Source organism: Brassica napus, chromosome A2 (genome assembly GCF_020379485.1).
Source record: "Brassica napus cultivar Da-Ae chromosome A2, Da-Ae, whole genome shotgun sequence".
NCBI lineage: Eukaryota > Viridiplantae > Streptophyta > Magnoliopsida > Brassicales > Brassicaceae > Brassica > Brassica napus.
This window is the reverse complement of record NC_063435.1, coordinates 10333702-10351791: the sequence shown is the minus strand read 5'-3', so window position 1 is coordinate 10351791 and position 18090 is coordinate 10333702. Positions and strand designations below refer to the sequence as shown.

The window sequence follows — 18090 nt, the reverse complement described above, 5'->3', positions numbered from 1 at the left end:
AAACCATAATTCTTTTTAGTACTATAAATTCATTTGGCCCTGCGTGTTAGTTTTTGATGCTTTTAATAGATATATATAATTTAATTATTGTTTCTTGAAAAGCTTAAATTGTTTAAGAATTTAATTATAGGAGTATCATTATTTCAAAAAAAAAAAGCTTAAATAGTTTGTTTATTTTGTCTAATATGAAGGTTAAATGCATCTGATATGCTTTTGTATCTTTGTTGGTAGACTTTTCCAGGTTTTTGCCGTCTTTTCGGCATGTGTGAGTTGATTTAACGTCACATTCATGAACTGAACACAGTGCATATAGAGTATCTGATATGCTTTTTCAAGGGGACTCTATTTTTTCCTTTATAATTTATACTAAAATAGAGTAACTCTATTATAGAGTTGAATTTGCTCCAATGGTTCACTATATAATAGAGTTACTCTATAATAGAGTGAAATATAGAGTATTCTTGTTTTTTTACTCCAAATATAGAGTGAAAAAACAAAAATACTATATATTTCACTCTATTATAGAGTAACTCTATTATAGAGTGAACCATTGGAGCAAATCCAACTCTATAATAGAGTTACTCTATTTTAGAGTGAAATATAGAGAAAATTATAGTGTAGCATTGGAGATGGTCTTAGAGCATCTCCAAGAGGACTCTATTTTTTCCTCTATAATTTACACTAAAATAGAGTAACTCTATTATAGAGTTGAATTTGCTCCAATGGTTCACTCTATAATAGAGTTACTCTATAATAGAGTGAAATATAGAGTATTCTTGTTTTTTTACTCCAAATATAGAGTGAAAAAACAAAAATACTCTATATTTCACTCTATTATAGAGTAACTCTATTATAGAGTGAACCATTGGAGCAAATCCAACTCTATAATAGAGTTACTCTATTTTAGAGTGAAATATAGAGAAAATTATAGTGTAGCATTGGAGATGGTCTTAGTACAATACGTAATTCATTTTATTATTTTGTTGACGTCATTTTATTTTATTGATTTATTAATTTACATGGCCTATACTAAAGTACTGTAAATATAAATTGATTTTGATAACCATATATAAATTAGATCATGATATAGATCTCCTGGTCAAAATCAGTAGTATACTCTGTTCGGAAGTACGTTACGCGTAACGCGTGTTGCCAATACATTCCCAATCAATGATTCAGAGATTATAATTTATATTACGTTGGTGGAATAAAGTTTATGGTGATTCAGAGATTATAATTTATATTACGTTGGTGGAATAAAGTTTATGATGATCTAGTGGTTCTATAATATGTTATCCATGTTAGGTGCAGAGATCAAACAACATTTAGGTCACTTACGTACCAATCTTTTTTCTTTATTTATTAAGTCAAGGGTGAAAGAGTTTTGCTATTATCTTGGGCGAAAAAGAGTTTCGATTCTTGGGCTAAAAGGAGTTCTATTGTCTTCTCCAAAAGGGTTTCACGATTACAGACATTTAGACATGGCAGCATTCAATTTGTGCTTATTAAAACTCAGTTTTAAGTTTTAGCGCTCATTTTTAATGATTTATGCATTAATATGAAAGCTTTAAACTGTATAATACCATTTCTAACTTTGAAGTTACAGTCTACTATTTGTTTTTCCTGATTTTATAAACTGACTTGGACAAAACCCCACAGCTACGAACGGCTGAACCGTGTAGTCGGACACTGTGACCGCATTTTAGAACAGTGGTAGAGGTAGCATAAAGTTAATCTCTTATAATAAGTTCAATATTATTTAGTCTCCGAAATATGAAATAGCTATAAAACAATTGTATTGGTTGATAGAGCCCAAAACTGTACTCCATCTGTTCCTAAATGTAGGATATTTTAAAAAATTTTGATGTTCCAATATATAAGATGTTTTCAATTTTCTAGGTAACTTTTTACTTTATTAAAAAACTGTGTAACCAATCATATTTGATAATATATTTTATAGTTAGTTGAATAATATTCATTTATAGTTCTAATGATGTTTTCTAGATAAAAAGATGATTTTTTAATAAACGTGTTTATACCTAAACATTTTATATTTAGGAATAGAGGGAGTATATAATAGTTTTATCGATAGAAAAGATATGGGCCCAATCGGTGTCAGCCAAAAATTAAAGGTATTACTAGATTTTGATCCGTGCTTTCAAAGCGCAGATTTGTCTTTTTTATCAAAAATATATAACATATTATATTTATAACATGTGTATTTATCAAAAGTGTTTTTTTTGATATATGTGTAGTAGTTATTTTATATGTTTTAGGATGATAAGTATTGTGATATAAAAGCTATAATATATAATCGAATGCCAATTTATAATATATATATTATTGGATGCTAATTTATAACTTTTTAAATATAACCCAGGAATATTATTTGTACTATCAAATGTTGATTTTTAATTAGTTTTCGTTATTTGTAGGGTTTGTGTATTTTATGATTCTGCATTTATAGTGTAGGGTTTGTATAATAAAGATTGGATGGGTTTTGATTTATGTACTCCTAGAATCGATTTGATGGGCCTTTACTATACGTGTGATTGCTGAAATCGTTGGTTTAAAATGGTAGTTGTTTATTCGTTAATTATTTAGTGTTAACTTTATTTTTCAAAATCATAAAAAGAAAATGGCATTATCTTATAAATATATTGAAAATCAGAGGCAGAATCATAAGAATCATAATATGGATTCTGCTTTAATAGTATAGATAGTTTAGATTCCCAAATACTCAACACAAAACAAAATTCAGCTACAGTCAGATACTCGTCTCTCTAGTTCCAATATCCACTACACTGAACCTAATCAAGCAATGTTAATCCTCACTAAAATGTTTCGAAAATATACCATACATTCTTAGGTGTTATTAAACGGTTAATAACATTGCACACAAACACAAGAAGGGTTAGAAACATCTTCAACACATATATTCAAAAGGGTTTCATCTGCTCACTCAGAAAAACAGTTTCAACATTTGTATCATTGTCTATTTTAAAAAGAAAGAGACATTCTCGTGTGTATAGAACAACAGCTTTAGGGGAATTTATATACTTGGGACTACTTTGTTCATATATAACAAATTGTTTATTGCCCATTGTACTTTATCTCTATTATAGTGAACGCCAACTTCATTGAAAATATGTCATCTTTTATAAACCTTTGAGTTTGATTGTTTGATCTTGAGCCTAACTACGTGATATTTTTTGCTGGAAAAAAAAGACAATGCACGAAATCAGCTAAAGTACGTAACATGAGTTTATAACATCATTCAGAATTTGAGAGAAAACGGCGTCGAACAAACAACCGGGAGTCGACAGCATTCTCTGCCTCTGGTGCAATATAAGACGATGAAACTTCTCCGACCCGGCTAACTCTCTGTTACACTGTTTAAATTCTACTAGCTATGAATAGGTTACCTCCTCATGATGCTACAAGGCCCATCTTTTCCTTGGAAGTTTATATGCTTCTGAGATCAAACAAATCATCCACAGCAAACTAGCGAGTCTTAACCAACCGAAAAATCACATCCACTCTGGTGCCTAGCTCGTTCCTCTAGACTTGGTTCGGCTATATTCAATTTTCTCACTCTCTGCTTAGTGCTTACATACTGATATTCTAATGACTTTTTTTATCCCACTTGTTTCTATTTTAGATTGATCTTGCAACACCTGTGTGTGTTTTTTATTTCAACTCAACGCTAACATGTTTCTGCTGTTATTGTAAGTTGAACATGTTGTCCCGGTAAGGGGAAAAAAGATAAATAATATAGTTAAAAGGTTTTGCATTGCAAAGAAAAAGGTTTGAGAAATAGATTTGGTTTTGTGGAAACTAATTTGAAATTATTCGTTACTTTACAAACTTATTTATCATAAATGTTTTTTTAACTAATTTGCTGCATTAAAATAAATGTAACCAATATGGTTTTTAAGACAATATAAAGTTTTACAAGTTTAATAGAAGATCATAGAGTGAGTACAAAGCTTTGCAAGATTAAGATAGCCTAATATGAGATTAAGCTAGAGATATCATACATGTTATGACGAGTATTAAAATAATCCGTTATTATACATAATATGGTTTTGTCTATACCGTGTGCATGATGATCTTAAAAAAGTTCAACAAATTGGCCGTTGTTGGACAATGTTGAAGTCCACACACAAATAGAAAATCCAGGAATATATAGGAATGCTATAAACGAAAACGGTCATTTTACATAACCAAGCTTGTGCACAAATTATTTTTACTAATATATGGTTTATGATTATATATTATCTAAAATGAACATGTAAATGCCATTTCTGGTTACTTCGACCAGAAGCTTTTGAGTGACACTATGGCATAAGATTCTCTGGACAGTTATACAGTTACCCTTTACGAAAGATAGTGTGGAAGTGGGATTTATTTACAATTAACTTTAATCGATGAGATTAATTATGTACCATATGACTATGGGCCTATAAAAGCATGTCTAACGGCCGTAAACTAGTGGAGTTATAAGTTAATAAAAAAATTAAAAAAATGAAATAGTACAAAATAAAGAAACTATCGATTCTTCAAAAACAATTTTTTAGGACATGTATACATCTTTTGAGACAAGTGTCATTCCGCAAATGATCAGATTTAAATAAAAATTTATATTTAAACAAAAACTAAAAATACATAAAAATGTTATTCTTTTATCATTAAATTTTTCATTTAAGATATTCTATGGCTGGAGATACTCTAATATATATATACTGGAATAAATTACGGCTGCTATGTGACAATGATATAAATATATTCTCAACGAACAATTTTTAATCGTGTGTCCAGTCAATCTTGTCATTCTCATCATTATTTCAGCATACTTTAATATATGCATCTAACTTAAGATGCATAAAGAATGGTTTAGGTGGCTAACGCATATATGTTTGGCTAGTGTAAAATATTGCTAACTTTTCGTCAGATCAAAAAATTAGTATTCGAAGTTTTTCTTAACTGAAAAACTCTTAGACTGATGTCTATATTGGTGTCTTCACGTCCGAAAAATGCGCAACAAAGAATCAATTTCTTTTATAATATATATATATATATATATATTATATATTGTTATAATTGATATGTTATATACAATATGTTTCCTTTTGAAATAACATATAGTATTTAATTACTATGTATACATAAGAGATATGGTGAAGAATATAAGGCTGAAAGAACTAAGGTAAATAAGAGTTTTAAGAGACGGTTTTTAGTTTTTCTTAGTTAAATTTAAGAAACGATTCTTATATTACGCTAAAAACCTCATTCTAAGAACTCTGCAATAAACATGGCATTATTATCCAATCAATAATTAATAGAAAAGTATCTAGAATAGTACATAGAAGATGCAAATGCTCTCCAAATGTTTTCTATCCAATGTTTTCATAAAATTTTGATAGATATTTACATTTAAAATATATAAAACTTTTAAAATAAATAAATTATATTTTTGGTTAATAATATCAAAAAATTATATTAGGATGCAAAAATAAAAATTTTATTTTTCAAAAAAACGAAATAAATCAATATATTTTACTTTTATAAATAACATTATTTTACATTTAAAATATAAATTAAATATATAATTAATTATGATTTATTATTGTAAATGTAAATATATCTAATTATTTAGAAGTAAAAAAATTATATATCATATATAAATTTTTTATAATAGTTTTGTATATGAATCATGTACTACTCTACAAATAACTTTATTAAATAGATTTGCGAGAGTATAACAATTTTCTTAGTATACATCCTTTTTAACATATTGCTACTATTTTGTCATCAGTTGTACCAATCAAAGCCTATGTATAGGTGTAAAATTTGCGGCACACACGAGTATCCAATCAATTAATTAAAATTATGAATTGAATATATGTATTTGTCTATAATTCTTAGTTACTTATAAAATATTGTTATTGATTTTTGTTTCAAATATGTTGTAACTAGTTTTAGAAAAAGTACTAAAAATATTATATTTTAAAAAGTATCATTTAATATATGAATTCAACTAATTATAGAAAGCTCTACAAAATTTATTTGGTTATATAATATCCTATAAATGCAAAAATTGCATTGAAACGTTAAAATTACTAATATTTGGAAATAAAATTTTCTCTAAAAGTACTTATATTATAGAAGAGAGGGAGTATATACATTAGGGTGTGGATGGCTTTTGTGCTCACGTTTTGGATATGGAAGGGATGAACTGTACGTGAGAAAAGTACGAGGCAACTCCTTGGCACGTGCAGTACCGTATGAGTATATTAGAGCATGATTAACCCGAGTTCTTAATTTAAAATTTGACATTTTATTATTTTCTATTTTTTTATACTTTTCGGTTAAGAACCGGTTCTTAACTTTTAACTAAGAAAAGTTAAGAAACAGTTCTTAGCCGAAGCTAAGAACCCCACCCTAAGAGTCCGGGCTAATCATAGTCTTAGTTTTGTGAATAAAACAAAACTGCATGAAAATATACGAATCAACCGGCTCTTAAACACAACCGGGGTTGGCCTAGTGGTTTCGTGAATTTTTTTTTTTTTTGATAAGTATGTGAATTTCATTACCAAAGATAATGATACTAGAGATATATTCAGAGCTTGAAGATCAAAACCTTATACATCTAGGATTAGCTAATTAAAGCAAGGCTCTTAGGATTATGTGAATTTCGTGAAATTTCTACTCTTGTTCGATTTCTGTTGTGTGGGGGATTAAGCAATCAGTTTTCTTTTTCTGGCCTTCGGGATTAGTTGATATTATAACGGTCAGGATAATGTGGGTTATTAAAAAAAATACACGAATTAAATTTAAAAAACTCAAATACTTACATACGTATCCCCAACCTTCTCATGCACATAAAGCTAAGGCTGCTAAATATATTCCATCCATGTTACGTTTCATACCAGCTGTTCCATATACCATTCTTTCCTTTTCTCAATTGTAAAAAGAAAAATTCTCTAATATAAGAGTAATGTGTTTAATGTGTAATATATCTCTGGCATATCAAGATTTGGGATTAAAAAAAGTCGACATAAAAATACGGATTCATGCTTAAAGATAACATTAAAAAAACGTCTCACAGGAAAATATAAAGATTCATACAAGAAATCATTTGTCTCTCTATGCTAATGTTTCGAGTAAAGTTAACAATACCAAACAGAATAAAAACCATCGAACCTATAAAACACCAACCATCCTAACTCATCTAAGTGATAAGACTCTCTTTCTCTTGTTTTTCCTCGTTCTTCTTTGTTCTCTATAGTTTAAATTTAAGAAAATCGAATAAACCCCTACTAATTTGATCCATGTTCTTATTTCAACAAACCAACGAAGATAGGACCCCAAAAAAGCTTACAAGGAGAGAAACCATGCGAAATCTCCAAACCCTTTGTCTCCCGCTGTTGTTTCGTACACTATTTATGGTTGGTTTCGTCACTCTTCTTATGATCGATGTGTTTGTATTACAAAACAATAACGAAGTCGACAAAACAAAAGAGATTACTACTGCCGCAACGATGAACAATTCCATTATACATGCTAAGGGTGTAAAAGAAGATCTTGTTGATGGATCAAAACATGGTGATCTTAGCTACGTTGCAAGCAAAAGAAAAGTTCCTCGTGGACCCGATCCTATACACAACAGGTTCTTTACTGGTTTCTTGTTTCAGTTATCTCTTCCAATCAACAAATCCTTCCATGTCTATGTATGCTGTTAGTTTCAGCAATATATGGCATAGCTAATGATAAATATGTTGCTGAGATGGATTAACAACGTCGTGGGATTAATATACTAAGCAAGCTAATTAACTTATTTGTTGTTGATGTATCTGTTTATATGCAGATTATTTATACGATTTTTTTGGCCACCATGTACATTAGGTACGTCTAGAATAGTTTTACTATAAATAAATATAAATATAATTGGTTTCTTTTAGCTAACACAGATTCGGTAAGACATATCACGGAGGCTCGCAAAAGGCTGTCTGCTAGCTTTATTCAGTCTCGTTTTTAATTACTCTATAAGATGGCTTCTTTTAATAACTTTATTTTTCCTTTACGGAAGCTTTAAATACCATCTTTCCCTCTCATTTTTCTTCACCTCATTTCTTAGTTATATATATAGATATATACCCCTTAAGATCTCAGTTGATTATTTTTAAAATAAAAGCGTTTACTATGAATTCCATACATGGCCTTAAGAATATAAATATACACACATAGATATAAAATACAAGTGTTTACAATGAATTCCACGCATGGCCTTAAGAATATATATATAGTCATAGGATTTGAATGTTTACAACCGCTCCGCTACGCACCACAGTTAACAGTAACAAAAATCTTTACATATATCATATATCTATACGTTTTTATAACTGTTAAAATCGTACCGCAGTTGAACCGCTTGTCCCGCACCGCTTAAACCGCAGTCACCATTCGGAGCCTTAATGTCTATAGAAAGCTAAGATACTCCCACGCACTTTCATATAGATACTCCCATTTATAAAGCTGTTTTTATTGAAGTAGTTTAATAAAAAATTTGTATATAGGCAAATAAGAATAGTTGACCAAAGTAGTTTAATAAGCTTCGTCAAGTGACCCAAGTATCACTGTATCAGTCAAAATTTTAAACTAGTAACATCACTGTAGTTTAAACTTGACTAGGCTTATTAAACTAGTATCGATAGATGAACGCTGAACATTTGTTATCGGGTTTATGAGAGTAACTAATAACATGAATTATTCCTTTTGAATTAAGTAATTAACTTGATTATTAAATATTAACTTATGTTCTGTCTTGTTACAGGAGAGCAGGAAGTTTAAGACGACCACCGGGAAGAGAATAAGTACGGTGAAAGCTTGGAGAAGAAGCAGAGAGAATGAGAGAAGTATTTGTTGGCAAAATAGGTTTTGTAAATGTAATGCTCCTAGATTCTCTTTCCCTTTCATTTGGAATCGAATCTTTTAAAGTTGCTCAAAATATTTGTCTAATACACTTCTACTCCATCCGTTCCTAAAAGATTTATGTTTTAAAATTTTCATACTTTTTAATAAAACATATTAAAACTTAGCTATAAATGCAAAGTTTTTTGTAATTTTATATTTTCTATATTTTTAAACCAATGAGATTTTAAGAAATACAATTAATGTTCTTGAACTTTACAATTTCTCGTTATTAATTGATAAAAATTACATTAAAAGTATAAAATATGTATCTTTTTGAAACAAAAGTTTTCTCTAGAATATAGATCTTTTAGAAACGGATGGAGTATTTTTTTTTCTTTTAGTATTTTGTTTTATTTTTTCTTGCAAAGAAATACCGTGCTTGCATTTTTCATTGCACACAGCTTTCGATCTTGAGTTAGCCAGAGAAGGTTAAAAAGTATGTTTTCTCACATTGCACAGCTTGTATTTGTGTCTACGTTTAGATATTCTATTTCTTTTCTCACATTGTATGTGCTTACGCTAAATGACGATGACCATTTGCTAAATTAGGTAAATGATACCAGATTTTTAACTTTAAAACCACTAATGAGTGATTTTTTTTTTGGATAAGCCCTATCGGCTGATCCGGTCGGTATCGAGAAAATGATAAGTGATTTTTATTACTCTAAAAAACATGCGTTTTTAATATGGATTATTAACAGCCTAATTTGTTCTAGATATTTGGCAAAAAAATTGTCCTAGATAGAGTCGATAAAACCCCTTGCATATTCATGTTTGGTATGGACCACATATCATGTGGAAGATTACACAATCACACGCACAAGATGGTTTTAAATATTTATAACAAAATATGAATTTGTATCCCACTTTTTAAATCTAAAAATAAATAAACAAGATGGATTTGTATGTGTAAGAACAATTGTACTTTAAAAGATTTTTATCTATTCATTCATAAAATATGTCGAGTCCATCATCATTGATGTATTTTAAAAGCATATATTCTTGCAAAGAGGAAAATAAAGGAGATATGTCTTCAAAGATTGGATGTATCAGATATTTATAATTTATAAATGGAATGGCATATATATTTTTCAAAAAACCTATGAGCTTAACTGCTGAAATCTAAAATGGGAATCTGTGTAATGGTTCTTCTAAATAAAGGAGACCACATTGATTCTGTGTTATGCTTTTCCCATCTTTTATTCTTTTGTTCTTTTGTGGGGGTTAACTCCACTACTCCTTTATAATTTTATATCCTTTCCATCCATTTCAAAATAAATTTCACTAATCTTAATATATAAAAGAACTAGTAAGTTATTCTATTAATTTATTACATCACCAACGTACACTGCGACAACATATATATGAATAAGCATCAATTATAAGAAAACTAAATTTATTAAACAAAAACCATTCGGTATTTAATTGATGTATATTTTTTTAAGAAGGCATCTAAACTATTAAGACTGAAGTACACTTTGTATACAACCCTAATTTTTCCACAAAAATTACCACTCTATGCCGCTGAGTAAAACTCAGCGTATTCATTTATTTAATAAACCAAGACCATCGTTTTCTGTATTAGTAAACCGTCCAATGACAATACAATTATAATTAGCATCATACCACTATCTTACCAATAATTTAAAATAGTTACTAACAGATATAATTAAAAAACAGTAGTAAACCAGAACATTACAAAACCATCTTAATCATCGTTATTGTCATTCTAAATTCTAAAACATACAACATCGAATTCAATTATGATACTACCTTTTCATCTTTGTCTACTGAATCTATAGAGTCAATAGAGACACTCCTACATAGCTTTCCAGAATTACACTTAAACATCTAATATCGGTTTAGATAATTTTCTGGTTTATGTTGGTATGAAGAATTAAAACCCCAATTTTGATCGCTACAACTCCATGTCATTGCCGAGTCAATTAATCCTCACAATATCAATATGTAGATCATAAGTTATATCATTATTAATTAATCAAAGTTAACTTAAACAAGTCGATAATATACAAAACGAATATACTTTCCCAAATATATTCATATTTTAAGCATTCTCCATAACAATAGCGATGTCAATCAAATACGAAAATATTTTTATATTATTTGTAATCTTGCCAATCAGGTTTAGTATCGACTCAATAAATATCTACAACCCTGTGATTACGGTAACTCCATAACAAGCAAAACAATTTTGGGAGCAAAATCCATCTGTATATTCTCTATTAATGATAAAAAAATCACAACTACCAACATTTTAATTGGTTTTGTGGCGTTAACCCTAACTTTACTCACTACCTATATATATATCTCTTTCTCCATTACGTGAAAACCAAATCATTCGGCTCAATTCCTCTTAAATGATGATCCAATGAATTTAAATAAGAACACATCCATTTCAGATTTACTTCATGGTTAGTGTGCCTTCCCTTTGTTATGTGATGTTACAACATATTCTTATTGATCACTTATGTCCCATGTCCCTCTGTTTCTCCCTACAGAATTGTTTGTCTATTTTAGACCATCTCCAATCCACTTCTATTTTTATCTCTATATTTTCTTCTAAAATAGAGAAACTCTATTATAGAGGTGGATTTGCTCCAATATATACATTTATAATAGAGTTATTCTATTTATAAGGGAAATATAGAAATTTGCTATTTTCATCTCTAAATATAGAAGTAAAAAGTAGGATTCCTCTACATTTTCCTCTAAAATAGAGAAACTCTATTATAGAGGCATACATTGGAGCAAATCCACCTCTATAATAGAGGTCTTTATTTTAGAGGAAAATATAGAGATATACATTGGAGATGCTCTTAGAACTATATTTTGTTAACTAATTCCATCCTACTCTAAGGTTCCGAATGGTAAAAGCAGTTCAAGCAGAACAGATCAAGCGGATCATGCAGATCAAGCATGACAAGTTACTTTTGAAGTTATGAATGGCAAAAGCAGTTAAAAATGCAGATCATATATTTAAACAATAAAAATTACACCAAAATATCAACATATATTATAAATAATACATAACAAAGATAAATGAATTTATTGAAAAATATTTAGATTTTCCCATAACATATCTGCCATATTAAACTAGTTTTTTGAAAACCGGACCGGCTGATCAAATCGGTCCAACCGTGACTCAGTTAAAAAGCCGAGTCTGGTTCGGTTTAAAACTTGGATTTCAGAAAAACAAGTAAAACCTGCTAAAAACCGATAAAACCAGTGAACATATTCAATTTCAAAACCCGGTTTTAAAAAATCAACATAGAATTAATGTGCTTTCAATTATTATTAAATTTAATATTTAATAGTTAATGTTTAACTATCACTATTTAACTAATTTTCTCTTTAATTTTATTTTCTTAAGAAAGAATGTAAAAAACTCCTTTTTGGTTCTCATATACTATTCTTATTTTGTTATATTCATAAAATTTAAGACTTCAATTGTAAGAATACATAAATATGGTAATTTGAACCGTTAATTATTGGGTTTTTATCAATTTCAATTTACATAATATTTTCTTGTTTATTATATAGCGAGATTTAAAAAAATAAAAATCCGGATGATGATTATATATTTAAAAATATCTAATACATATCCATGTAATGTATGTATTTTCTACGAAAACTTCGTTGTTATTAAACTCTGTGGTTCTAAATTTGAAGCCTCATAAATATTAGTCGTTTTTTGCATTCATATATTATAGATAAAACAATAAAAACATTAATTTGTAGAAAAATCTACTATATGTTTACAAGAAAAAAAAGAATTAAATCTACTGTATTTGTATTTGATAAGTGAAGTTACCTAATAATGGGAAATAAGAGAGAAGAGTATAATAGTTTTTTTAAATTTAATTTGTAGAAAAGTCTTTTATTGGTTAGAAGAGAGAGACAATGGGTGAACCTCTTTAAAAAGTGGATATTTAGAAAATGAGGCAGGAGAACTACCTTTTGCACAAAAGGACAAAAAAAAAATCAAATATGCAGATGTTCTGCCTTTTACTTTTAGGAACAGAAAAACAGTGAATGGGAGTTTAAAAGCAGTTCTCCTGCAACACATATGATCTGTCTTTGTCATGCCCCTCCCATTCATAACCTAAAGATCAAGATTTTTGATTTCTGTTTCATCTTAGTTTGATTATCAGTCTATTATATTAAACAGAATATCGTAGATTAGACTTACCTTAGGAATGAATATAGATCTCACATCCTCGAAGTAATTCTTTGCGATCCGCAAACAAACCAAAGTTCATCCTGATTCTTAACCAATCTGTAAGGGGCTGATGTTGTTTCGTCATGATTAAACCGATTGAACGTTCTTGGTATTACAGACCTCTGATGGATATTAACAAATCATAAACAGATTGTTATTAGAACAACTAATTGTTTCAAAATCAAGTTCAACCTAAATAAAAACTCGTACCTGTATCCCAAAATCTCCAGTAGTCATTAATAGATCTAGACTCTGGTTCTCCTTTAAGTGAAAACTTCACAACTGTTTGTGCAGTTCTCGCCAGGAAAACGGACGGCAAAGACAAAGAGATAGATTGAAAAAACAGAATTTTCTATGGGAACAAAAAAAATAGTCGTACAAGGCATTTTTCTGTTTTGTTTTCCTGGAAATAATAGTTTAATAGGCTTCCTTGAATGTATAAGGTCCAATATCATTTTTCCTAAATATGATTTTCCTATTTATAATTCATAACAAAAGGGCCCAATTCAATTTATTAATTTTGTATAGCTATATATAATTGCTATAGATTGTTTATAAAAATATTTCTTTCTTACCTTTACAATAGTCAATATTGTTGGTGTCTAAATATTTTATTAAAAAAATAAATATTAAATATTTAAATATAAATTTTAACAATCTACATATATAGTAAATTTATATCCAACACACATTTTCTCAACAAAATACTCTATTATTAAACATTTTAATGTCAAATGTTACCAACTAAAATTAAAAAAACATACAATAAAATAAGTATACAACCTGATAGTTAAGCAATTGACACTAAACAAAATTACAAAGATACACCGAAACACAATTATATTTACAAAAACATAATTATATAGAAGATACATCCGCGCGGGCGCGCGGATCAAAAGCTAGTACTTACTTACTAGAAATGCAATAATCAATCAATTTTAACTTGTCTCTGTTTCTATTTCTCTTCCAGCGGTCGAGAATCAAAAGCAACTGAAGACTAGTCTCAAGCTATATAGAAGATAATTAAATTAAAGAACTATCTTACATAATTAGTTCATTAAAAAAAGATAACAGTTACAGTGAAAGAATAAATTATCCAAAATTTTGATAATTTAATTTGTAAGACAAAACTAGATTTTGACCCGCGCTTTGAAAGCGCGGGATAATATTTTGATTAAATTTTTTTATTTAACAGTTACTAAGTTCTGGTCTGAATTTTATTTTATTTGAGTTTTGACATACTTAACCGAGAGTAATTTATTTTAACTTTTCATAGTGATAGGCATTCAGGTTTAAGGTTCGTCTCAGTTAGGGTTATTCAGTTTTTAAGTTATTGGGGTTGGGGTGTTAGGACCCGTTTAGGAGAACCATGCATTTTTTGAATTAGATCAATTCGGGCGATCTGTAGTTCGAGTCGGATTTTTATTTTTTATTAAAACCGAAGTAAGCCGAATTAAAATAGTTAGGCTTTAATTTGGATTTAAAGCAAAAAATACAAAAAACGCAAAAAAAAACCCTGAGTTAAACTGAAAACCAGGTAATTCATGTAATTTGGGAGGAGGGGGGGGGGGGGGGGTGGATATTTTTTTTGGTAAATTATATTCTATACAGATATAAATTAATATTATATTATGTTTAATATTTGGATACCCGTTTGATTTTCAGTTTGGTTTTAGCTCTTTGGATTTAGAAAAATGGGAACCATTCACATTTCTGTAAATCACGGTTACAAATGGGATGATTAAATAATAAATAATGGGATGATTAAATAATAAATACTTTCTCAATATATAGTATAGATTATCATATAATATGTATATATATATATATATCTGAAATAAAACATAATCGAATATAATTAAAATAAGAATTTTTCGGAAACTTTCAACTAAAAGTCTATTGAATAATACAATATATTTTATATCTTAGTGTTTAAAATATTTTATAATTTTAAATCTAAATATAATCAATATTTTTAGGTATATAAAATGTATTTATTATATTTGGGTATAAACCGTTCAGATATGTGTGAACACTGATTAATTTTTGGTTTTGTTATTTTTTGTTTGGTTTCACTTTTTTTGGTTCTGTTTCAGTTCGTTTTTGGTTTTCAGTTTATACGCTGAAGCATAAATTTGTTGGTATAATCTTTTTTTTTTGTGCATTTCAAATAATTGATTTATACTCCCTGAGTTCTAAAATAATCGATGGTTTAGAGTTTGTTTCAAAAATATATTATTTATCTTTCCTGTGCATTTGTTACTAAATAATAATGGTTAATTGTAAACTTATTTATTGAATTTTGATTGGTTAAAAATTGTGTAAAATAGTTAATCACAAAAATATGCATTTAATACTAAGATTTAATATGCTTTATTATGAAAATCTAAAAACATGTAACATTTTGAAACAGAATAAGTATTTATTACTGTTGTCATTTTTAAAACAGTGATTTCTTAGAATACATGACTGGTTTTTTCTTGGAACATTGATATCATAAAAAAATGTTAGGTATGATACTATTTATACATATAGCTTACGCATAGATTTCTGGAACTGCACAAAATACTAATAGGATTATAATTGTAGGAGATTATGGAAGTTCCTATATTTTGTGGATGGTAATATTTTCTAAGATACTAACAAAATTCGTGGAGTTTCAAACATGTCTCCATATTTACACCAGATATAAATATGGGATATATTTAATTTTGTTGGCTGATCAAAGCTTAAACCATATTTCTCATGGTTCGTATTTATCATGTTACTCATTTCATCTAGCAACAGATTCAAATAAGCTGGAAATCAATGTTGCCTCATCTATAAAATTTTGAAAAGTATGTTTATATATCATTGTAGTCCGTGGAAAGAAACATTGTTTCCTATAAAGTTAATAGGGAAGAAGGTTTATGAGAAACTATAATATAAATAATGTTAATCATGGGTAAATGTGAAAAAAATTTGAAGAGAAAAGTATAGCTCGATCGCTTGTAGGTAAACCATATTTACATTTTTTTCATTTTTTTTCAACATATCATTTATAAAGCTCAAAATCCAGGAAATGAGTACAAAGTTGCTAGTTAACAAAAAAAAAAGTACAAAGTTGCTATGTAAGATTAAAAGAAGAGAGTACAAAGTTGTTAAGTCTAGAGGCCAGAAATGCTTTTAAAACACATGAGAACCACTAACCAAATCTGTTTTGGTCTACCGGCGGAAGTCCTCCCTGAAATCGAACCACTGGCGATGTCTTCGTTTCTTCCGTAAGCCGCGATCTTCCGTAGCCTTGTACTCCCAGAGCAACATCTCTTTTGCTCATAATAAATGCTTTTGGACTGAAGAACTTGACTCGCCAGTGATCAAAACACAGGAAAATCTGATAGATCTAAAGAGAGACACATTCTCGGACCGCTCCCATCGGAGAATGCCAGCCTCTGATTCTCACCTGGGTCAAAAAACCAACTCCAAATCCATTAAATTTCTTCCAAGCAGAGATATTTTACTCATAAGCCGAGCAAAGACCGATACTCATATGAAAGAAATATATTTATAGCCATAGATGAAGCACATTGAACAAAAGCAAAGCCTAACAAAAGCAGATTAAAATACTAAATAGATTCAAGAAAGAGAAACTAAATATAATCCATCTAAATAGGGAAGTTCATATATTAAACATAGTTAAAATAGACGATAGGTAGTGAATATAGCTTATATTTTCGTCTGTAAAAAAAAAGACGCTAAAGTTCACATATTAAATATAGTTAAAATGGACGATAGTTAGTGAATATAGCTTACATTTTCATCTGTTAAGACCATCTCAAGAGAATAACCATTTTTGAGATTGTTTGACTTCCATGTATGAACCACTTTCACCCGAACTCTCCATGCATATTTGAAAGGTTTAACATCACTCAAGTTACTGATTTTGATAACAGAATTCATAAGTGTAGATCAGGGTATAGAGCGTTTGAAGGTTTAGAATGATTATATTTGTTGTGTTTGATTCGATATTTATATATTTCTTATCGCTAGAAAATTAATAGGATAGTAAACATATTAAAATTGTTTATAATTAGAAATATTCTAGGGATATAGATTATTCGAGATATATTAAGTTACAACAATATACTATTTTTGGTTTTCGAGATCTATTAAGTTACAACAATAAAATATTATTGTTAATCAGTTACAAAAAAAAAATATTATTGTTAATCTCATTATTTTATAGAAATATAAGAATTTTGTATATACAAATGTATTCAAAAGATGTTATTTTTTATACCCAACTGTTAAAAAATCAACTTAATATTTTAAATAAAGTCATGAATTTAAAAAAAAAAACAGACCATAGCTAGTTTATAGTTTCGTCTGTATCTGAATAAGCAATTGTTAGTGTTGAAGCTTGCAGAGAAAAGAATTTTGATAATATCATGAATTATAGCCAAAGTAAAAAAATCTAATCAAAACCAAGCAAATAAACTAAAACACTAAGTTTGTGTATAAAATATTGTAGCTCGAGGAACATGTTGTCGTTGGTTTTGTGTGACCAACATTTTCAATTCTCGTTTGATTCTTTGACCTTGTATTCCCCTGTTTGAGTCAAAGCTCTATATTATTATATTTCTCTGTTTTCTGTAAACTTTCCTCTAAAGCATAGATATATACACAGTTGGTTTGCACGCACAAATTTACAAAAACCGGGTTAACCAAAGGTTATAAACATTCGATATATGTTAATTTATATAGCAAGGATAGGAAAGTTATATTTAAATTATAATTACAATGGTAAATTTACTAAAGTAGTGGAAAAAGATCACACGGACTTAGGAGGTGGTTATCTGAGATTTATGGAAAATAAAATAAAAAAGAAAACATTT

The 18090-nt window shown here is 28.7% G+C and overlaps 1 protein-coding gene across 2 annotated transcripts; it reads left to right on the top strand.

Annotated features, from left to right (window-relative positions):
• Nucleotides 1-6698: 6698 nt before the first annotated feature.
• On the top strand, nt 6699-9065 carry LOC106394849 (CLAVATA3/ESR (CLE)-related protein 26-like). Of its 2 annotated transcripts, none has more exons than XM_048761632.1 (2): nt 6699-7672; nt 7871-8829. In XM_048761632.1, the coding sequence occupies exons 1-2, from the start codon at nt 7335-7337 to the stop codon at nt 7932-7934; spliced, it is 402 nt and encodes a 133-aa protein (XP_048617589.1). In that variant the 5' UTR covers nt 6699-7334; the 3' UTR covers nt 7935-8829. The 2 variants fall into 2 exon arrangements, with proteins under 2 accessions (XP_048617589.1, XP_048617592.1); XM_048761635.1 differs by lacking the exon at nt 7871-8829 and adding an exon at nt 8837-9065 and having other exon boundaries at nt 7073-7672.
• Nucleotides 9066-18090: the final 9025 nt, after the last annotated feature.

Coding starts and splice junctions, on each gene's coding strand:
- LOC106394849 (XM_048761632.1), top strand. CDS start 7,335: ATGTTCTTATTTCAACAAACCAACGAAGATAGGACCCCAAAAAAGCTT. Junction 7,673..7,870: donor CCCGATCCTATACACAACAG/GTTCTTTACTGG, acceptor GTTTATATGCAG/ATTATTTATACGATTTTTTT.